The following is a 22,265-nucleotide window of genomic DNA, read 5'->3' on the forward strand; positions in this document are numbered from 1 at the left end:
TGGAACTAAGTTAAGCTACCTGATTCATACTGTTTTATTGGACCAAATTTTATTTTCAGCACTTAGTAAATGTTTTTATGAAAAAAACATTTGGTAAAATTCAAATAGAGCTGGTCAGTTGCAGGATAATAACTTAAAAATTATATGTGTTTTGGTGAACAAAATTTGTCAAATGTTAGAAATATGTGTAGTACTAATGTACATGAAGTAAATACCTATGTATTTTTTTGTCTTAAGGAATGCTGGAAAGTTATAAACTGTACTACATACCTGGAAAGCAGATACTTCAACTCAACAGTGCCCACAGCCTCTCCCACCACTACTACAATAACCCCTCAGAACATCACAGACCCACCCTACCATGTGGTAAACAAACCAGATGGAAGTATAGTAGACACACCTATGGACACAAGTGTACCTATAGCACAGTCATCTTGTGGAATACAAATATTCTCGGGTAAATCATGATTTATATATTGCATAAATTATATAGATATAGGAAGATGTGGTATGAGTGCCAATTAGACAACTCTCCATCCAAGTAACCATAGGCAGATCCAGGGGGACCCTGGGGGCCTGGGGCCTCCTTTTTGTTGGAAAAAAATGGTTGATTATATAGGGAATCACTGAAGCATGACTGGAGCTAGCCCCCTTTAGGTCAGTCAAGCCCCCCTTATAAAAAGTTCTGGATCCGCCAATGGTAACAATTTATAAAAGTTAACCATTATAGGTCAAGGTACAGCCTTGGCTCACATCAAACAGCAAGCTATAAAGGGCCAATATACATGTTTTAGCCAATTTTTAAACTCATTAGGAGCTTTTTTTAACACCACCCAAGTGTAAGGTATTGGAATTGATATTGTTCAGCTGAAATCAGCTACATCTTGAATTAAACTGAGTTCAAACTGCTTTCAAATGATACTCTATGTGTATATATCAATAAGACAGCAACCAAACAACAGAAACAATTCAATGAAAGTAGCATGTTCTGATTGTGGGCAAGCTTGTGTTAAGCATGCATTCATTAATTCAGCGATCAACACACATTTAAAGTCCAAAATTCTGTATTTTCATATCTAGAAAGTCTCTTCTAGTTTATTGAAAATCTATGATGAATTGTAGCTTCTAGTTTTGCAGCATATATAAGATAAAACCTTTCTCTTCCTGCAAATATAAAACATTATACTGTATAAGTATTTACTAATTTGTTGACTACTATTTACATTTTGGTTATAGGTGCCTCTCCACACATTGTAACATGGTGCAGAACATTCAATGACACTTTTAGGGTTATGAAAACAAATATACCTGTCAACTTTGACCCATCTGCTACTTTCCATAGATACAGAATCCAGATTAGTGCTGAGAAGGAGGAAGCTGTAGATGTAATATTAAGTTATAGTATTCATAATTATTAGTGTAGAAATTGGATACTGTAAAAGCAGAAATTTTTATTGGGGTTTTAAATTTGTTATAGATAGACATTATTCATGATATCAAACCATAACAAGAATGTTACTTTTACATGTTTTAAATCTCAAAATTGAATTCCCTTGAAGTCAAATTTAGAGACAAAACCACAAAATTTTAACCCCCACAAAAATCATTATTTCTACATTATATAAAAAGAAATAACTGGAAACTTTATTGAAATTGAACTGAACGTGCAAACTGTGGTGAATTTATTTTTGCTCTCCAGCAAGCCTCTGAAGCTAAGTATAAATGTTACTTCTTACTTACTTTAAAAGAATACTTGGTTGGTACTATATTTTGTTTATTATTCAATCTTTTCTTCATACAACATGTTCAAGATGTAGTTACATTACTGACTTTCTTTTTTTTTAATTCTACATGAAAAGATACAAATCAAATCATTTAAGGTAGATGTTTTCCCTTTTGGATTTATAAACTAGAAAAAAACCAAAGCAGGTATGTTTTACATGGGTCTAGAATTATGAACATAAACTCGAACAAGATTGAAAAGATAATCCCAACCAGAATATGTTGGTGAACTCAGGTACTCTGGATCAGTAGATGCATCTAAAATTTACTCTTTATATCTGTTAGATTCTGTCATAAATTAGAATGAAATTCAAAACAGTGTGGCTGTGGCCATTGATTGACACATTAAATTCATCCATTGACTGGGACAATTTACGTGAACGTTTGTCTGTAACGACCACTGTTCACAACGTACCTACGATAGACATTTAAACTGTGGGGTCACCAAAGGTTTCTTAACGCCTTTAATTATAAAATAATTCGACAAATTAATCAGGAATAACCTTTATGTGTTTATTTATATAATTGATATAAATCAAAACATCGTGTTACTTCTGAATATTTTTCGAATTACTTTATTAAGGTGTTGAGAAACTTTGGTGACCCCATAGTTTAAGTGTCTTTAAAAAGTACATAGTGAGCAGTGGTCGTTACATACAAACGTTCACCTAAATTGTCCCAGTCAATGGATGAATTTAATGTGTCAATCAATGGCCACAGCCACACTGTTTTGAATTTCATTCTATAAATGTTAAGTCATTACACAGAAGTGAATTCATAAATGTCTCCTGTTTAACATCATTCTAAGACATTACAAAATATATAAACCATTGGTATGTACAAAAGTGAATTCATTCTTTTGTTTTGTAGCTGAACTGGTGCATGACAGTACATGTGGATGAGGATCAGTTGACAAGGATTTGTGGAATAGTTCCACTAAGTGATTCCACTAAATTAATTCTGCATGTGTGGAACAGAGACAACTTTGTGCCAGATATAACTGATATGTTTAATGTATTCTCTACTAAGGCATACTTCAAAGATCTAGTCATGCCTCCTGCTCCAGGATCATTGTGTCGCTATGGTGACCCCTTTAGAGGAGGAACCAATCCAATCCTCCGATATGAAGTGGGAATTGGAAGTGACAAGTTGTTGACAGACATTGCACCATTTAGAGAAGTTATAAAACCATGCATTCCCTGCTATGGAGAATGTTCTAAATATAACTGTGATGCAACCTGTAATGCTAATGAATATGTAGATATGACCTTCACCTTAAACAATCTTGATCTGAAATCTGTTGCCCTGGTAACCAATGACACAGGACATCAAATCAACAAAACATTAATATATTTCTTCACTGGTAAGTAAAATTCAAAGCTGTTTTAACCCTTGCCATGCGGGGGCGGTAATATTACGGCCTTACCCAGACCACTGTTATTAGGCACCAATGGTGCTCCATACATTTTGAGGTCATTGTTATGCCATTTAATTGAAGTGTATGCATGTTTCCTCAATCTTTCACTATTGATTGTCATTGTTCTCACTTTTAATGTTCATTTTGAGCTCAAATACGAATTTCAAAAATTGAAATCGGACATTATTGGGTTATAGTTCAAAATCGGAAAAAATCAGATATTTTCTGAATTTTTGTGCAATGACCTTCTTTAGACAGATGTACCCAGATCAGTTTCAAACTTACCTATTTTGTAATAAATGTGTTCTCTGGGGTCCACTGTACATGTAAACTACAGTTGGATGCATCTATTAGTATCCCTCGGATATCCATGTCGAGGAAAAGACCGTAAAAACGTCAAAATTGACGCTTTTTGCCATGAGGACCAACTTTGGGGCAAAAATATCTAAATATCTATGCAATAACATTTAAACCTGAAAGGTATTTCTTTGTTTTATAGTGAAGGCAGTTCTTGGTTCTGGAATCAATAAAATGGCCTCATCTGATGGATTCTATGTTGATATGACCTCACCGATATTTGACCCAGATGTCATGACCCAGATATATATAGATGTATCACAAGGAGAATTTACACCAGTGGTTTACCAGGCTTCCAACAGTACCATTAAAGCATTCTGGAGATGTTTGGATGAGGAAAGTTCTGTCAAGGTAATTTTATCTCATACATTCATAAATACATAAATGATTCAATGGAGAAATTGGATTTATAATAGAAATAGGGACAGCAACCCATTGACACAAACAAAATAAATGATATTATCAGGAGATTTGCATATAAAGGCAGACAAAATGACAAAAAAATATTAAGATATGACAAAAGGCAATCACTGTCAACATATTTGACTTTGAAAAGGTTTTCTTTTTATTGTTTCACAGTTATGTTCCAATGTTTTAAGTAAATATTGACAATGCAAGAAACTAGATTCCCTTTCATTATTTCCTAGCTGCTTTCTTAATTTTAAACAGAAACAATGAATCTCAAATTTCTAAACAATACCAGTAACTTGCATTTGCCTTGATGAACTGCAACAAAGATATTTATCAATAAATATTGCAGTGAAATTTCTTTATGTTAGAAAGGGGTTTTATGACCCCATATATGTGGTAGTAGATCTCACCTTTCATTTCTTTTTAAAGGATTATTTATTTTTACTATACAAGATAAAAAAGAGAATAATCATGAAAATGTATTGTTTTTCACTTAATTAGAAAACTTATTTTACTTCTAGAAATACATTAAAATTGTTGGTATTTTTATCAAAATCTTGCCTATGGCCCTCCAGTTCATCTTATGAATATATTTTCAGGAAAGTTTCTGGGCTATTGGTAATACAACAGGTGGAGAAGAATTACAACCCTTTACATCTGTAGGCCTCAATGCTTCAGCTATAAACAGTTCATTTGAAGGCATATTACAACATAACCATACGTACTATGTATCAATCAGATGTGTAAATGGTGGAGGACAGGCAACACAGTGGAATGATACTACAGGTCAGCTAGGATCTTTAATTGTTATATGTATAATATATATTAATGAAATATCAAGTCTCAGTCAAAATAGTCTAATGCTTCTTAATTTTAAAAAGAAAGAAAACTTTGAAGATTTGAAAATTTTGTTAGACGTACAAAAGACAACAGAACATGAAATACAAAGAACTTGCTGTATGTTGTAAGGACAACACTTTGCATTTATAGAGATACAGAATTACTTCCCATATATAAACCCTTTCACATTTCCCTTTTTCTGGAAAATAGACCAATTTCTCACAAGGTGTTGTCTAAGAACTTCTTCTTCTACCAGTCTGTATGTCTGTCTGTTCATCCCAGAATTGGTTTCCCTTCTCTATCTATAGTTACCTCAACCAAATGTTATGAAACTTATGCACAATGCTTATTACCACAAAATACAGATCAAGTTTGAATTAAAGTAGCTTCACTTATACTTTTCTAAAGTTATATCCCTTTACAAATGGAAAACTGATGAATTTTTTTGTTTTCTTTTTCTAACTTTAGTTTGCCTCAATTAATTGTTATGAATCTTATACACAATGCAAATTACCAGAAAACACAGACCAAGTTACAATTGTGGTGTAGTCACTTTTACAATTCTAGAGTTATGGCCCTTGACAAATGGAAAAATTGCTTCATGTTTTGTTTCTGTTCTCTAACTTAAGTTTGCCTTGATCAAATGTTATGAAACTTATGCAGAAAGCTTATTACCCATAATACTCAGAACAAGTATGAATTTGGTAGCGTCACTTTTACCATTGTTTAATTATGACCCTTTGTATCTTTATATGCAAGCGGGGGCATCATCTGTATGCCTTGGACACATTCCCCTTTTATTTATTTTTTACAACAATTATTTAATCTTTGACTTAATAGTATTATAAAACATGTATAATTTCAGGAGTGACTGTCTTACTTGAACCCCCATTGGTAGATGATATAAACAATACAATACCAGGTGCTACAGAATTCCCTCACCCTGTCACACCTTCAGATGCTAAGGAAAGTACAGATCCAACTAGTATAGGGTTTACCTTTTCAGTCAGTGAGGATAAATCAGTCACTAGATATGGTAAGACATCCACAAGTTCACTAGTGTGAATATTTTGATTTGTCTGATACCAATTTTTGTGCATTTTGTGGGAATAAGTGAACCACAAATTATAATTTGCAACAAAATACAAATTTTCTATAAAACATGTGTTCATACTTCTTCAAAACCATGAAAACAAATATCCACAAAATTCATTTATGCATCTTCCATAAAACATATGAATCCACAGTATTCAGGGTTGAGAAATAGTTAAACTTAAAAGATAAATAAGCCCTTTCAATGCTATACACTGCATATGCCACGATGTTGTACGCCGTCCACTACTGCTATTTGCAGCATTTGCCGCGATGACAATGGATTTTTTTATCCAGACTCTTAAACCATTCGGTTTTCATTCAGATCCTCTCTTCTTTTTGGCTGGTATGAATGGAGGATATACAAGGTTCAGTTTGCGCTTGAAATCCCAGAAATTTTTATGGTAAAATCATGCGGTAGAAGGAAAATAAAAACAAATATTTTGACAAATGCTAATAGCGGAAATCAAAAACGGCGCTGTAAATATGGAAATATTTCAGCATTTCTATGGCAAAACTCACAACTTGTTAGTTAATAGGTTCCCAGTTATATCAATGTGTTTATTACATTCAATTCGTGTGAGGAATATGATTTGATCAATTTTTACAAGACGTAGAAAAAGGGGTGAAACGGAGGTTGACTGAAAATTTTGAGGACAGTGCCACTTATTTGCGCCATGATTACATTATACGTTGTTTATGGTGCAATACAATATGGAATTGAGCCCCTGGTGTCTCCTGTATTATATGGCAGATAAAACAACAAAATAAATGAAGATTAAAAGTCGTTTTTATTCAAAATTCAACCTGAATACAATAATTTACACCTTTTAGGTTGCATTTCTGTAAATATTGACAATGCAATTTCCCATTGGAACTCTTTTTATGGCTAAAACTGTACCACTTTTACTATGAAGTTTTGAAAAAAATCTTATCCTAGAATGGAAAGTTCATATGCACTTCAATTTTTTTCAAAGTCAAAATATAGGGCTGTGTGGCATAATTTCAACGTTTATATGCCCTGAACTTTTCAGAGTTTAAACTAACACTAATTTTCTTAACTACCCCTACCTCGAATGAAGGGTTACCACAGATTTCAATGTAAACAATATGTACATGTATTTTTACTGGTAACATTCCCAAGTTATGTCTCTATGAGATGGAACACAGAGAGCATAACTGGGAACCAGTATGTAAACAAAATTAAATTTCTATGAATATTTTAAATCTCCCCAAAAGAGGCGTGGTTTGAGAAAAAGCTGTATTTACAAAGTGCAACCTTTACCTATTAATTACCTGAAAATGCAGGGAGCCTGTTAAAAATTTCCTGAGCATTTTTCATGCACTAACTTTGTCTGTATCTCTTATAATCTCTTCTTTTTTTTTTTTTTTTTTTTATTTGTTTGTTTGTTTATTTTTGTATTTGTATTTTGTAAATGTCGGCTGGTATCATTTCTGTATAGGAATTTACACCAATAAAATTATTTGATTTGATTTGATTTTATAATAAAAAAGATACAGCAGTATGAAGTTGTAATGAATGAATAAAAAAAAAATGCTGCAGCAGCAGCCATTTTTCTATTTTTTGGTGTAGCTTTGAAAGAGTTAGTAACATTAGGAAGATGTGTAGGTGTCTGCCCTAGCTGGTAACATGTCTGTGATTAATATTTCATAAACATACATCTTTAAAAGTTGTTAATAGTTTTAGTATCAAAATATAATTGGATTATTAGAATATAAAGTAAAGTGGATTAAACCATTTGTGGTTTTAATGATCGTAGTTTCAATGAAGAGGGGATTCCAAACCTCCAATTGATAATTGTTGAAATCTAGACAAAGAATCCATTTATTTAAAAATATCAAAAAATAAACAATGTGTTGATTAATTATGTATGACTTTTTTCCACAGCAGTACCAACCAATACAACTATAAAACTTCACCTTCTTGGTTATATTTATATTTAGTTTAAAATGAGTATTTTTCAAAACTTTTGATTTTGTAGATATGTGTATTGGGACATCAGAAGACAATGATGACATTTTCCCCTGTTTGTGGGTAGGCTATAATATTTCCGGCTCTGCTATAATAAAACATGGTTGGCTGTACATAAATGATCATAAAATCAGACAATTATCAGAACTACGTCCTAATGATAACAATGCAACAGACACAAGTACCAATGTCTTCCACATGGAACCAGGTCGGACATTGTTTATGACAATGAGGGTCTGTAATGATGCAATGCTGTGTACCAACAAATCTCTAGGCTCTATCACTATCACTGACAAAAAGGCAGTGTTACAGACATCTGTTAATGGAGGAGCCATTAAATTGGTCCATTCATTCTCATCTAATTCTACACGGAGAAAGCGAAGTGTTGATGTACTAACTATAACTACACCTGATGGTATGTATATTAGTTTAGCTGGTGGATTGCTAAACCTTTTAGGCTGATTTAAACACAATTTGACAGGCTGATTTTAAAATAGACTTGATATAGTTACTTCCATTCCATTTAGTCATCTCATATGATAATATAGCTAGCTAAGTTTTCCTCTTTCAAGAAGACTTTTTCAGCATAAGATTAATCATGTATAACTTCTTCATATCTGAAGGGGAGAGGACAATCAGAATTATGTTGCAGAAGAGTAGTTAGATCTAAGCTCCAAAATACTATTTTAAAAATAGACTTGATAAATTTACTTACATCCACATCATTTGGTCTTTTGTGAATAGTTGTCTCATAAGCAATCATACTACATATTCTTTTTTTTAATGTTTTACATTAATTAATACTGATCTGATATTGTAGGACTTGAGTCAGGCCAGAGTATAATGATGCAGCCACTAGAGGAAAAAGACTTGATAACAGACTATAGGTCAGACTCATCTCCTCACTTCCAGCCCTACATAGTTAACCCAGATACCACATCAGATATGGTGGAAAGATTATTATATAAAAGGTATGATATGTGTCTTGGTTATAAGTGTTTTTCTCAACGTATTGCTGTTCATTCAAAATTCTGACGAAATTAAAATTTGTTTCATTAAATCAAGCTGGTCACCTGGTCAGACATTTTAACCAATAGTTGAAGACATAGAATAGTCAAGTCAACAGAGCGCTAGGTGATACAATAAAGCTGACAATTATATAGAACTTCAGTTCTACATGATTAGATAATCTGACGCAAGTCTCAAAATTATCTGGGATGGGAAAAATAAGGTCCATCACAAGTCACAATATTCTCTGTCAAGGGGTATACAAGATACCCTGGCCAAAGTCCTAAAACAACCTGCTTTGAGGAATATCGTAATTATGTGCTCTGATTGTAATTTCCTTTTTCTTTGCATATTAAGTACCCAGAAAAATGTAGGTATAATAAATAGATACACATCTTTGTTTTTTGTAATTCAAAGATTGGACAATCCAGTTAATTTGGGGAATATTATCTGTTTTGTTGTGTATGGTATTAAGTATACAGGAATAGGTTGGATCACAAACAACTTAAATTGGAGCTAAGCTGTGGAAAATTGATGTATTTGTAGATTCGGTTCAATAAATTAAATTCTGCAACATAATGTAATGAAATCTTCAAAATACCTTGAGTATATCCTTGTTTTTTTAGTGTTTAAACATTTTCTCTTATACAGAAATCCTAGTATAGAAAGAATATGATTGGAAGTTTTCTACTTAAAATATTAAAATGGAAATTACAATGATGGAATGAATATCTTAAACTACAGATTGATTTAAGGAAAGACATATCAGTCAAACATCTGTTTAAAATTTATCAATCTTTGTCTATTTATTTGCATAATTTGTTTCTTATTTCAGGCCACTGCACAGTTTTTATTCCTTTGCACTGGTACCAATTGGCCATCTGTCAATGCCAGGACCAGTAAACATCACATTCAATGACTTAGTTGGTGATAATGATGAAAATAAGACAGCACTGTTGCATTGGAACCCTAGTAAGGATAACATTTATCTAATGTATTAATATCAGATGGTGTTAACTGTCAAGTCTTTCTATAAAAGTATACATTATTTTCAGATAGCTTTTTATGATTCTGTGGTCATAATTTGATTCTATAGAATAAGTGTGCTATAGCAAACAATGCAAACAATGATGTATGCAATATTTATTTCAATGTTTAGAAAAAGACTTAAGATGCTATTGAGTTAATAAGAAAATGGAATAAATTTAATTGGAGTCGAAAGATGGCAATGGGACATTGGAACTCTTTAGAAATAAACTGTCAAACAAATAAAAGCTGGTATTAAAATTAGGTATTTATTTTCACTGGCATTTGTTTCCCAGGCAAAGAATAATCATTGAATCTATTTGAGAATGACACTTTGTAGTCACATCATATGATACATAAAATATTACACTTTTAAAGCCTTTGCATAAGGTCGTTACAAGGACATATCAACCTGAAAATAGTAGATCAACTGCACATGTTACCCTTTCTAAATTAATCAAATTAGTTAGATTATAAATTAATATGATAAGTAATTTTTCATGAAGCTAAAGTTAATTTGTATTTAGTAAAATGGAAACAACCCCATAAATTATGTGAAAAACTGTGTTTCAGTAATGCAACAATGGGAGATAACTAGTAGAACTTGTGGTCAGGATTCAGAGGTTGTCAATGGAGACGGAACTATAACTGTTATGGTAACATTATTCTTATTAGCTATTTTGTTAAAATATTGTATTTATATTATTTCTACTTTTTGCAATATGCATAATTTATCTGTTTTTATATTATTTTGATACCAAAATTTATAAAAGTTTTATATGTTGCTGTTACACAAGTTTTTATTTTTCTCTTTGAATTTTGTTTTTAAAAATATAGCCCAATAGCTTGTATGTCTAGATTAAATAACAAGTGAAGAAAAATAATCATATTATTCTTTATAATATCAGGCAACTGTATTTTGCAGATATCAAATCTCATTTATCTATAAAGAACTATTAAAAATCAAGGTAACACACAAAAATGAAAAAAATTTAGACTGGGGTGTTGATAGAGTAAGCGTCTACTATTATGCTTACATCAAGCAACCTGTGAATCCACAATCAGTCAAAATGTCCCTTAAGAATTAAAACACAATGGGTAAAATTAAAAGTAGTGTCCATTTCTTCCTCATAAATCTTCATGGTAGAACTATAGTTTAAATCAATTGCCTTTATTGTAGATTTGTAATACATGGATTGAACATGAAAACAAACAGGAAAAGTCCAACAGGAAGAAGAGATCCGCTGAAGTGACAACTCCTTATCTGTCAACAGAAACCCAGTATATACTGGTATCCCTCAGTAAAGGAATCTATAATTCCCCACCTTGGCTCATCAGTTCAGATAATGTTACTATAGAAGAGGATTCAGGTTAGTTAAAGTAATAGTTGGTGTTATATTAAAGAATACTGTACAGCTGGGTGTAAATTTTCGCTTATTTTTGTGGATAGAACAAAATGGCCAAAATAAATTCCATTAATTTAAAAGTGTACATGCAAAGGTATTGATAAAAGTTTTGAATCCGCCAAAATATTTTGTATACCTTATTCAATGAAAATCGTGAAATTTTACATCCGCGAAAAATAACCCGCTATACGGTACCAGAGACGTTGTCTGTGTGAGTGTTCTGATACATCTGCTTGACTTTACTCTTGGGTAGCATAACACTAAATTAATACTAAATTAAACTGTAGATTTATTTAGTTTTTAAAATACCAATTTTGATGGATTGAGGAAAACCCCAATTGTTTGAGGCCTCATTTACAGAGGACTTAATTTTAGCACAAAGTGAATACCTGTTATTCCACTCTCTAGGATCCATTACAAATAGTGTTTTAGTATGAAAATGAAGATCTCCAAGAATTATTTTTCATTAAATATCTTTTGAAAATATTATATCTTATAAAATAATGGAATACTATCATGCTGCCTGATACAGAAATTCATTCAATGGTCTAATTTTCAAGAGCAATTAATTATAAGTTAGGAAGAGTATATACTAATGTTAACATTGTTTTCTAGGTACCCTACAGTATCCCTTACAGGCATTTGATGATGAAGGAGAAGAGATTCAGTTTATTTTAGATGATAGTTTTACTGGATATAAAATGTCAGAACCCCTACTAACTGAAGATGGAATGTAAGTCAAAATTATAAATAAAAGTGAAAACCATCTGCTCTGAAGGAATTTGGCAGGGAAATTTACTAGTTGTTTACATTGTTCATCACATTATTAATCACTCTTTCCTTAATTCTTTCATTTCTTATACAGTTATTGTATAGATATGTCCTAAGCTGTGACCTTGTTTTTATGCACCATCAACAGTAGCAGAGGGATAACCGTATGTTTCTTCCACCAAGTGTGTCTATTTATCTGTTTGGAAGTGCAGCTGTCCATGCCATATCAGCTTTAAGTTTTGGTTAAAGATGGTTTACCATGAAGTTTAGTCACATGCGTTAACTTGAAACTGAGAACACAATGATGTGAATTTTCTAACATGTATACCAAATAAGGGTTTTTACTCAGATTTCAAAGTTCTTTTTTTGCTTTAATGTACACACGGAAACAGCAAACTGATTTTGTAATGATTTGAAGTTCTTGATTTAAATACCGCCTGAGTGTGTTTGTTTTTTGGTGTGAATATTTTATGTTTAATGAGTAAGGATTTTTTAATTTTTTATAGCCTGCTGTATACACCTTGTAAAGATTGTTATGGAGTGGAATCTATCCCTATCATACTAAAGGAGAACCAATCAGATCCAGACATTCCACCAGCTGACACACCCGTCACAGTGACCATCAATGTTATAGATGTTAACGACCCTCCAGTGATGTTTGTTACACAGCATGGTCAGTCTGTCATGCATTCAGATCCTACTGAAGCCATTCCGGTAATTTTTTTATTAAACTTGATAAATGTGTAAAAGTTTTTAATGTAATGTTTATGGTAAATAGAATGTACTTGAACATGTCTGGTATTGAATTAAACTTAAAATAAACATAGACCTATACAATAAGAAAAACTGATTGACTGATGTTGGGTTTTAACGTCCAACCATCTTGGTAGATATTGCAGACTAGAATGACCTTTTGGATCTGCTGTTCTTTCACTTTCATTTTGCTCTGACCTGGTAGTTGAGGTTGATATGGAGTGGGTAGCTGTTCTAGTTAGGCAAAGACAGTTTGAATGGCCTCTGGATTTGGCATGGATACTGGAGAAGTATGAAATGGTGTGCAAAGTAGGTCAGGGCCATCAATGTCAAATCTCTCTGTGAAATATCTATCCTACAATGCTTACTTCTAGGTTTAGATGGAGTTTAGAAGTAACAGCAATGGCATGCATTCTGGGATTTGTACAGACTAGTGACAATGTCCATCTTGATGTTGAGTCCCTTTGGTTCTCCACGATACTTTTATTGGTGTAAGAAAGACGGGAGAAGATTGATTTATATGTCTCAGTTCTTTCAAGAAGCCTAGTTATGTAATTTGGTTAAGTGACATTAGCTGAAATTGACATATTTATTCTTCAATAGGTTTTGCATCTTATTTTGTGCATTTGGATATACATGTATACATTGGTAATTATTGTCGTAATCCATGATAGGAGGCAAAAAAGATTAAAATTTTGTTGGTTCCATTATTAAAATTAGATGTTATGGTGACTTGAATAACACCGGTATCACTCAGATTACAATTCTACCTTGACAGGTAAGTTTGTATTTAGCCTATAAAATACTTATTTAGCCTTGAGAATTGAAAGGTCAGTTTATCCCATTCATACAATAGAAGTTTACCTATAAGGGTCAGAATGGGGTTTACAGAATAGAGAATAAATGTAATAGCAACAAAAAATAGAGAATAGAGAAAATGAACATCAAAATAAAGAATAGAGAATAATTTAATGTGGTGCAAAAGTATAAAGAATAAATGTGCAAAATAAAAAGGAAACTAAGGTAACTGTAATCAAGGATTTGTATAGTGAGATATACAAATCCTTGCTGTAATGCAATACCGATAATATAATGATCAATGTGCATAATTGATAAATAATCTTGTAACAGAAAGACTATATAGTAAAATCATTTTCATGAGAATTTGCTTTACAGAATGAGAGTTATTTTTAAGGCTATTAAAAGAAAAATGCCCTAAAAATTTAAAGAATACAGATATTAAAAAACCCATGCAGGTCCTCATGTCATTTACATTGTCAAAATATAGGACACATCTAGTCAAACTGGTTTTAAACTAGACATCTAGTCAAACTGGTTTGGTATAACTGACTGTTTCTTGCCCTAGATGTCTATTTCACAGTGACCTTATGTGTTTGTGCTAAGAGTACATTGTACTGTCAAATTCATTGATTTTCTGTTGGGACATGACCTACATTGTAAACATGCAAAATAGTGGCTTGAGATTTCAACTGATATTAGTATAATAAATTAAAATTTGGAATATTATATCCTGGTTGATGATGTTTTTTTTTTGGGACCAAGATGTTTTCTTCATTCCTGTTCACATTATGATTATTTTAACCTTCAACAGTGTTCAATGCACATTTAAAGATAGAAAAAAATTTCAGCTCTCATTTAAAATATTTTGCAACTTAATTATAATCTGTCAGATTTGGTGTAAACAAAAAACAAGACCCTGCAAGCATAGTCTATTTCTATAACAGTCAAGCAGATAGTTTTTTTTATATCTGAAAAAAAAAACTACCATGTAAAGAAATATGCAATTAAAAGGCCTAAAATAACCCCTAAAATTCAACATTAACAGATTTTTAACAATTAAATCAAGATGCACAAAGTTTTAAGTATTGGTCAGAATATAGGGTTCTTTTGTACTTTAACAATATCACAATAACAATAAAGTCACCTTAATTTTGGACAAGGTAAATGGCATGAAGCCAAATTTATCAACCTCTATTGTATGAATGGGAAACTGACCTTTCAATTCTCAAGGCTAAATAAGTATTTTATAGGCTAAATACAAACTTATCTGTCAAGGTAGAATTGTAATCTGAGTGATACCGGTGTTATTCAAGTCACCATAATGGTATTAATTTTTGATATATTGATTGTGTGCAAATTTGGAGGGAAATGGTGAAGTTAGTGGTAATAGATTATTTATTTCCTGATGTGAAATGTGTTTAGGTATATCTGGAACAGATGAATACATTTAACAAAGAGAAATGGAACAAGTCATATACAGCACTGATTGGTGCCTATGATATTGATAGAAGTGATAGCCTCCATATTGAGGTGAATGAACCATCACATGGTAACCACACTCTGACAGAGAAACATATAGCTCCCTTTGATGTACAGCCATGTACAGAAAGTCTACAGGTAAGAATATATAAACAAAGGTAAGTAAATTAAGGAGAGGAGAACCTGGTCATACATATAAAAATTGCAACAGATCTATAGAATTGATTGCCTACATCAAGTCCGACTGAAGATGTCTCATTAGTTTATGTACAACTATTCTTGACATTATGTGATCTTCTGTTGTTACTTTATTTTCTGAGTGCCTATTTTTTATTTTTTTTATTTTCAATCATCTCCTTAAAGAACTGCTTTTAAAATTTTAAAAGAAAGTTAACAGGAACAATTTTTTAAAGTTTCTTTATAATGTTCAACAATTCTGAAAAATGAATGCTAGGCTATATATTTCAGGAAGTGAAAGGCCATTTTATAATAAACAGTTTGTAGATATCAACCAGATGTGTCTTTACTTTGTATTGACAATGATAGGTAAAACTGGAAAGTTATTTACATGTAATATATTGCCACAGATTGTTTGTTTTAAAAGAATAAAACAAACTGAAATATGTACTTTCTCAGTAACAATGTGATATTCAGATTTTTAGAATATGTATATTGTAACATCCTGGAAAGAACAGACCTCTTACTAGAAGATAAATGATTTTGGAAATATAAAATTACTGATATCATGTCTTTCAGATGAACAGCCTACCTTGTGGTAACTTTAGTCATACATTACCTTATGCTGGGATGAATATGTCATGGATTTATTACACCATCAGTTATGACCAAGCTATGTTGTTTACTGGTTATGATGAAATCAAAATATATATCAATGATACCCATAATGCCACATCAAATGTTGTCACTATTAAATTTATCATCATGGAGTCGCCTTGCGAAAATGAAGGAATTTGTGAAGGTAATTATATTTATAAATGATGGTAAAGCAAGCATTGTGATCGATCAATATTAGCGGTGGCTATTTTAAGTAATATAATGCATAAGGAAATTTAAATGTAATCTGAAAAGGCAAAAATGTTTAGAAACTAGTTTTTGTTACCTGGATATATGTAACTTTTAAAAGTAGAACGTACCGTAAATCACCAAGAAATGGGAGATTACTTAATATGTTTGTTTGTGGACAATAATTTTGTGAAAAATTCTAACTATTGTGTCTTATTTCATTAAAATCAAATAATGTTGGTAACTATAAATGTAAAAATAAGGAGATCTCTTGTGATTGCCAATGAGACAACTATCAACCAGACACCAAATAAAGTGAATGTGAGCATTTATAGGCAACCATATGGTCTTCAACAGTGAGAAAAATACATGCTGTATAGGTGGCTATGAAAGGCCAGTCATGAAAAATATGGAACAATTCAATTAAGAAATCTGACAGCCTTATTTATTACAAAACAGTTGAGAAAAATGAGAGACATGAACCAGCAACAACCGCTAAATTACAGGCTCCTGACTTGGGACGCACATAAAAAAAGGGCAATGCATGGTTAAACATGTTGTTCTTTAAAAAAAATTCCAATTAGTTTTTAAAACTGCTTATCCTAGGTTTTTAATCACAGGTGTATAGTAAAAATTGTTAAAAGTCATTATATCCGTTTGAAAATACAAAGTGACTTTGGATTTGTAATACAGATATACTATGGTATATATTAATTCTGTTTTAGGTAAGAATGACAGTTCATTCCCACTGTATCCCTGTAAGCATCCAAACAGAGCTGAGGGCTTTGACAAGTACTATAGATGTACATGTAAACCAGGGTACACAGGAATACATTGTGAAACTGACATAGACGAGTGTGTGTCCTCTCCCTGTACGGAACCCCATGTATGTTACAACCAGGTGAATGGATACAAATGTGCATGTCCACAGGATGATCCTAAATGTGACTTTAAACCATGGATAGTAGCTGTTGGTGTGGTGGGAGGATTGATGTTCCTGTTTATTATACTGGCAGCTCTCTACAGACGTAAAGTCAAAAAGAGGTATGTCACTTTTGTATCATTGACAGTAACCTGGAAACCATAAAATTGAGAATGGAAATGGGGAATGTGTTAAAGAGACAACAACCAAACCATATATATAGAGCAGACAACAGCCAAATATATATGAATATATAGTCTTTTTGATGAAACGAAAGGTTTCTCTAAATTAAACATTTGTATGATTATTTTCTTATACATCTGTATATTGTAATGATTTTGAAAAAAGCTACATTCTAAGAAAAGTTGTTTTAAGGATACCTATAATACATATTAAAATAAGGAGATGTGAAATGATTGCAAATGAGACATGTACAGCTCTCCAGCATAGTTAAAATGACCTGGTAGTAAGCAATTACAGGCCACAATATGACTTTCAAAATAGTGAAAAAACCATACTGTATTGTTCGCTTTAAATGTCACAATCATGTAAAAAATGTGAAACAATCTATTTAACAGAAAACTAATGACCTTATTGCTAACAAAACAATTAATGAAAAACAAATATGACACAACTACAACAATTATTCAACAACCTCCTGATCTGGGTCAGGTACAAAAAGAACGTTGTTGTGTTAAACATGTTTTAAAGCTCTCAACTGTACCCTAACCTAGAACAGCAGCTAGTGTATTGTATTTCATTATAAAATAGTTATAATGTAACACAATTTTTTTTTAATGCAAAAGTATTAAAGAACTCGTTTATTAATAAATGTTATATACTGTGTTTCAGTGGCCATTTTAGATGGGTAGAGAAGCATATTCTAAAGAGAAAAATCAACGATTCCCTGACATCACTGAGATCTGAATCCTCAGAGGCCAGTATGGGAGATATCAATTTTGGAAGCCTTGTTTTTACTGATGGTAATTATATACAAAGATTTGTATTAATATTTGTTGTTTGTTTAGTTTTAAACATATTTATTTATAGTGGATTGGGAAACAAGTTTTTGCAACTTATATTAATTCCTTTCCACTTTGCCGGTGCGAGTGCTGCCTTACAGCGGCATTAGCCTGCTCTTTTTCGAAATCTACTAGGGTGTCTCTTAACACAGGTCAGCCATTTATCGTCCCCTTCCGATGAACTATCATAGTTTCCTCAAGACCATACTCGCAAATAGTGTCAAGGGAGAGCCTTTTTGTTACTAGCAGTAGTAGTATTGGATAGTTTAAAAAAAACATGTTAAAATACATGTGTTAGATATGATAATTTTTCCTAAGTTGAAAATGTCTATCAGATGGTCATTTACATCATAACAATCTTGTAACAATATATGTTGAAATAATATAAGTATCTTGTCTTGGCTTCATAATCTGTGAGAAAAAAACTATTGGACAATCATTCCTTATAAGAAGGCAGTTAGGTTCAGTTTTGTGAAAATAAGACCAAATGACTTCCTTGACTTGACGTCATTTAGAACCATATCCAGGAAATCTTCAATATAACATCTGTTGGAGATCTTAACGATTGCACATGTGCTCAGCGTGTTCAGTTTTTCTTATTGAAAAAAAAGTCAGCCAAAAAGTGAATGTTTAAAAGAAGGTTCTATTTATTCTACTGATTCAATCCTAAATAAAAAACATTCTTACATCAGTAACCGGTAAACCATTAGAAATATTTGTTGGGGAAAATGGACAATTGGTGAATCAGATAAGCTACTGTATCATATTATTTTGTGTTAATCTGTAAAAGATTTATCTTAGTCCATTGAAGAAATGTTAAAATTAATTATTTTAATTGTTTGTGTTTTTTATTATAGGTAAAACTGGGCCTTTTGACAGCGATGCAAATGAATCATCTGTTGACAAGGTAAATTAATAAATAGGAATTATTTGTAGAAATAAAATGTTGAGGTCAAAGCCTGGGCTATATGGTTTATACATAAGTAGATCAGGGAGGATTTTGAAAACGATAAAAGAATTAAAATTTACCCATATTTGTACCATGATGACGATGATGTATAGCTGTTTAAAGTCCAGAATTAAATTAAATGCAGTCAGAACAAGACCATGTAAATGTAATATGAGTATTAACCCTCCTTTGTACATGGCCAAAATGCTGAGCAAGATTTTTAATGTGCTAGTATCCAAGGTAACAGTCTGCAGGAAGACACTCATTTTAAATAATCTGTCTTCAAACTTTGTTGACCTCTGGGAATAAAGATATTTATCATTGGAAATTTTGTTGAATGTATGCACTATGCTATACCCAACATAGGCCTCCATTTCCCAATAAACTAATCTTATTTGTATATAAAAGATCATCTTGTTTAATTTTACTGATACTGATACCACAAAGTTCTTTCTTTCAGGGCTTAATTTTATTCCCAGAAAAAGATGGGAAACCTGAGCCCCAGAAAGGATGGAGACGACCATTTGTATCAGAGTTTCCTCTTTTTAACAACGCATCAGTCAGTCCAGAGCCACTACAACCAAATGCTAAACCAGTATTTGAGCCAAAATCTCTGGAACCAACTGAATCTGACACAGTTGGAGGTTTAACAACGGCTCCTGTTATCATGAAGTCTGAGGGCCCAAAGGCAAAGGGACTTACACCAGATTCACAAGGGAGAAACAGGAAACCAGCTCAACTAGAAAAGATTGTCCATCCTGAAAAGTCCAGCAAAGAAGGCAAAGAGAAGAGAAAGCATAAGGATGCCAAAGAGGATTATCCTGAAAACTGGGTAATTCCTTCACTTGCAACAGCATTTGCCATGCCAGATCCATTGAAAGGCTCTAACCGTCCACCAAAGTTTAAACCAAAGAGACCAAAATCACAAGATTTAAAGAACTGGACACCTGAATTCACATCACACAGGACTGCAGAATCCTCTGGTCAAGAAATAGATCTGGAGATGACAACTTCAGAAAGACCAGCATCAGGTCAAAGACCAAAGTCGCCATACCGAGTGACGGAACAAAATGAATCATCAACTGATGACCAAGTTCCCTACAGTCTTTATCCTGATACTAAGACACCAATGCTGTGATTGAATGGACTTGAAAACTGATTTACGTCAAATTTATAGTAATTGATTATTTTGTGATTTTATTCTTCCGTCCATTTTAAGACTGTGATACAGTTACTTCTTCTAGTTTTGTTTAAGTAATTGCATATATTTACATAAACTTTTATATTCTTATTTAGTGTTAAAAGTCTGTCCATAGACATTAAGGAATCTGCTTCTAAAGACAAAATTAACAAAAAATAGTAATAATTTTCAATGGTTGTAACGATATTGATTTGTTTGTTTTTTTGGTAAAAAAACCTTACAGTTGACCAGGTATTTTAAAAATTCAGTATCCAAATATTATACAACTAATGCTTGTTATGTTTATTACATTAAACACTATATGATATAATGATTAAATAAAATATAAGTAGCATTACAAAATTTTGTTATTGTTCATAGAGTATTTGAACCTAGAAATCTTTCTTCAAGATATGAATTTATTGTTCCAACATTTATTTGAGAAAACTTGTTTATCAGTGAACTTTTAATTTAGATATTTACATCCTCCTTCAAAAACATAGTTTATTACTTCCTGCTTCATGTTGTGTAAAACAGCTAATTATTAACACTAAATATATGGATAACCTGATAATTGATTTATCCAGTTGTATTTGCATATTTTGCTTGATAGAAACAAGTGTTTTCTTTGTCTCACCAGCAAAATACAATTTAAATGCAAACGTTTTTTAGTAAAATTTTGCAAAATGACATATTTTACAAAGTAGATTAAAAAAGAAGTAGGGAAAAAAACTGTATGCATAATTACAAGAGATTTGGTTTTGGTCAAATTGTTCTAAGGGCTTACTAATTTTCAGGAAAATACCCAAAGTTTTCAAATTTGTAGATTTAAAATGTTTAAAAATATGCCATGATGTTTTCAAACCCCAAAGAACACATATGCAGCTTTGGTGTTGTGTATTTTAATGGAATATTAGAAGACATGTTCATACTGTCTATTTTATGTAAAAGATTGCAGTGAATTGGCTTGTCCACTTCAACAACTGAAGTGGATTAACTCCAACACAAATAGGTGCAAAGATGTGTAGTCAGCGATACCTTTTAACGCATAATATCCTGCAGCAGTGCTTTCAAATTTCAATCATTTGATTACACTGGAAGCTTATTATAATCATCTTGTTTCTAAGCAATTAAATACACACATTCATTCATTAAGCAAAGTATTATAAGTTGGTTTCTTTCACTTAAGTCATTATTTATTTACTATTTCCTTCTGATCATCATCAGCGTTGCCTTTAAGGAATAGTCCCTTTTCCATTTAAACCATACTAGTCCTGTATATTTTCCAGATTCATTTATTGTCCCATTATACCTCCCATTTAGGTTTGCTTGGTAACAGTTGTCATACCACCAACCACCATGTCTGTTGACAGCACATCCATTCTTGTTGTCCCGATCTTTTGTATAGAATGATTTGGAGTTGTGGTAGTCCATACCATCACCTAGTCAATAGATAAGATTTAATTATAGCAGCAGCTGTTAGTCCATGACTTTCCCTTATGAATATAATAAGTTCCCTGATAAATAGATATTGCACTATCAGAGCAGATGATAGCCCACACCATCAGACCAATGTGAAATCCCCTTTTCCGATTGAATCACCCATGAAATTCGTAAGAAGGACGTTTTTATATTTGAACAAATTAAATAAAGTTAAGAAAATTACATTTTTATGAAATTTGGCATGAAGGGAGAAAATCTAAGCATTAAATCTAAATGCCAGATTTAATAATTTAAATACAAGGAATACTGAAAGGTTACGATGGTTGTAATTTTCCAAATAACACAACAGGCATACACAATCAACAGTGAATAATTATTTGAGAGGATAAAAATACAACAATCTGCATACTTCCTATATGGTAGAGAGACAGATTTATTGATTTCATAAGGAAGACGGAAAAGCGACCACACATCAGTCATTTTATTTAGTATTATAGATTGCACTACCAAAGCAACTCTTCGCCAATACCTTCCACTTATATATATAGATAACATCACACAGTGCACTTCCATTGATAAGTAGATACTAT

General features: G+C 32.1%; 2 protein-coding genes across 4 annotated transcripts in view; one reads left to right on the forward strand and one right to left on the reverse strand.

The window, feature by feature from the left end:
* LOC143084163 (uncharacterized) overlaps positions 1–20,595 on the forward strand; it is a 120,744-nt gene extending 100,149 nt beyond the window's left edge. The window contains exons 108-126 of the mRNA XM_076260570.1: positions 238–457; positions 1,237–1,385; positions 2,653–3,145; positions 3,699–3,907; positions 4,567–4,753; positions 5,673–5,843; positions 7,903–8,307; positions 8,713–8,863; positions 9,736–9,872; positions 10,500–10,582; positions 11,107–11,296; positions 11,948–12,065; positions 12,610–12,817; positions 15,080–15,274; positions 15,893–16,115; positions 16,885–17,203; positions 17,934–18,064; positions 18,961–19,010; positions 19,513–20,595. Of these exons, the coding sequence (XP_076116685.1) occupies positions 238–457; positions 1,237–1,385; positions 2,653–3,145; positions 3,699–3,907; positions 4,567–4,753; positions 5,673–5,843; positions 7,903–8,307; positions 8,713–8,863; positions 9,736–9,872; positions 10,500–10,582; positions 11,107–11,296; positions 11,948–12,065; positions 12,610–12,817; positions 15,080–15,274; positions 15,893–16,115; positions 16,885–17,203; positions 17,934–18,064; positions 18,961–19,010; positions 19,513–20,190 (4,317 nt within the window). The 3' untranslated portion in view covers positions 20,191–20,595. The remainder of the gene's footprint in view (positions 1–237; positions 458–1,236; positions 1,386–2,652; positions 3,146–3,698; positions 3,908–4,566; positions 4,754–5,672; positions 5,844–7,902; positions 8,308–8,712; positions 8,864–9,735; positions 9,873–10,499; positions 10,583–11,106; positions 11,297–11,947; positions 12,066–12,609; positions 12,818–15,079; positions 15,275–15,892; positions 16,116–16,884; positions 17,204–17,933; positions 18,065–18,960; positions 19,011–19,512) is intronic.
* The window catches only part of LOC143082606 (low-density lipoprotein receptor-like), a 35,348-nt gene continuing 33,603 nt past the window's right edge, over positions 20,521–22,265 (reverse strand). For all 3 annotated transcript variants that reach the window (XM_076258369.1, XM_076258367.1, XM_076258368.1), the window contains one exon: positions 20,521–21,674. In XM_076258369.1, the coding sequence (XP_076114484.1) occupies positions 21,436–21,674 (239 nt within the window). In that variant the 3' untranslated portion in view covers positions 20,521–21,435. The remainder of the gene's footprint in view (positions 21,675–22,265) is intronic.

The sequence above is a fragment of the Mytilus galloprovincialis genome, chromosome 7 (assembly GCF_965363235.1).
Source record: "Mytilus galloprovincialis chromosome 7, xbMytGall1.hap1.1, whole genome shotgun sequence".
Classification (NCBI taxonomy): domain Eukaryota; kingdom Metazoa; phylum Mollusca; class Bivalvia; order Mytilida; family Mytilidae; genus Mytilus; species Mytilus galloprovincialis.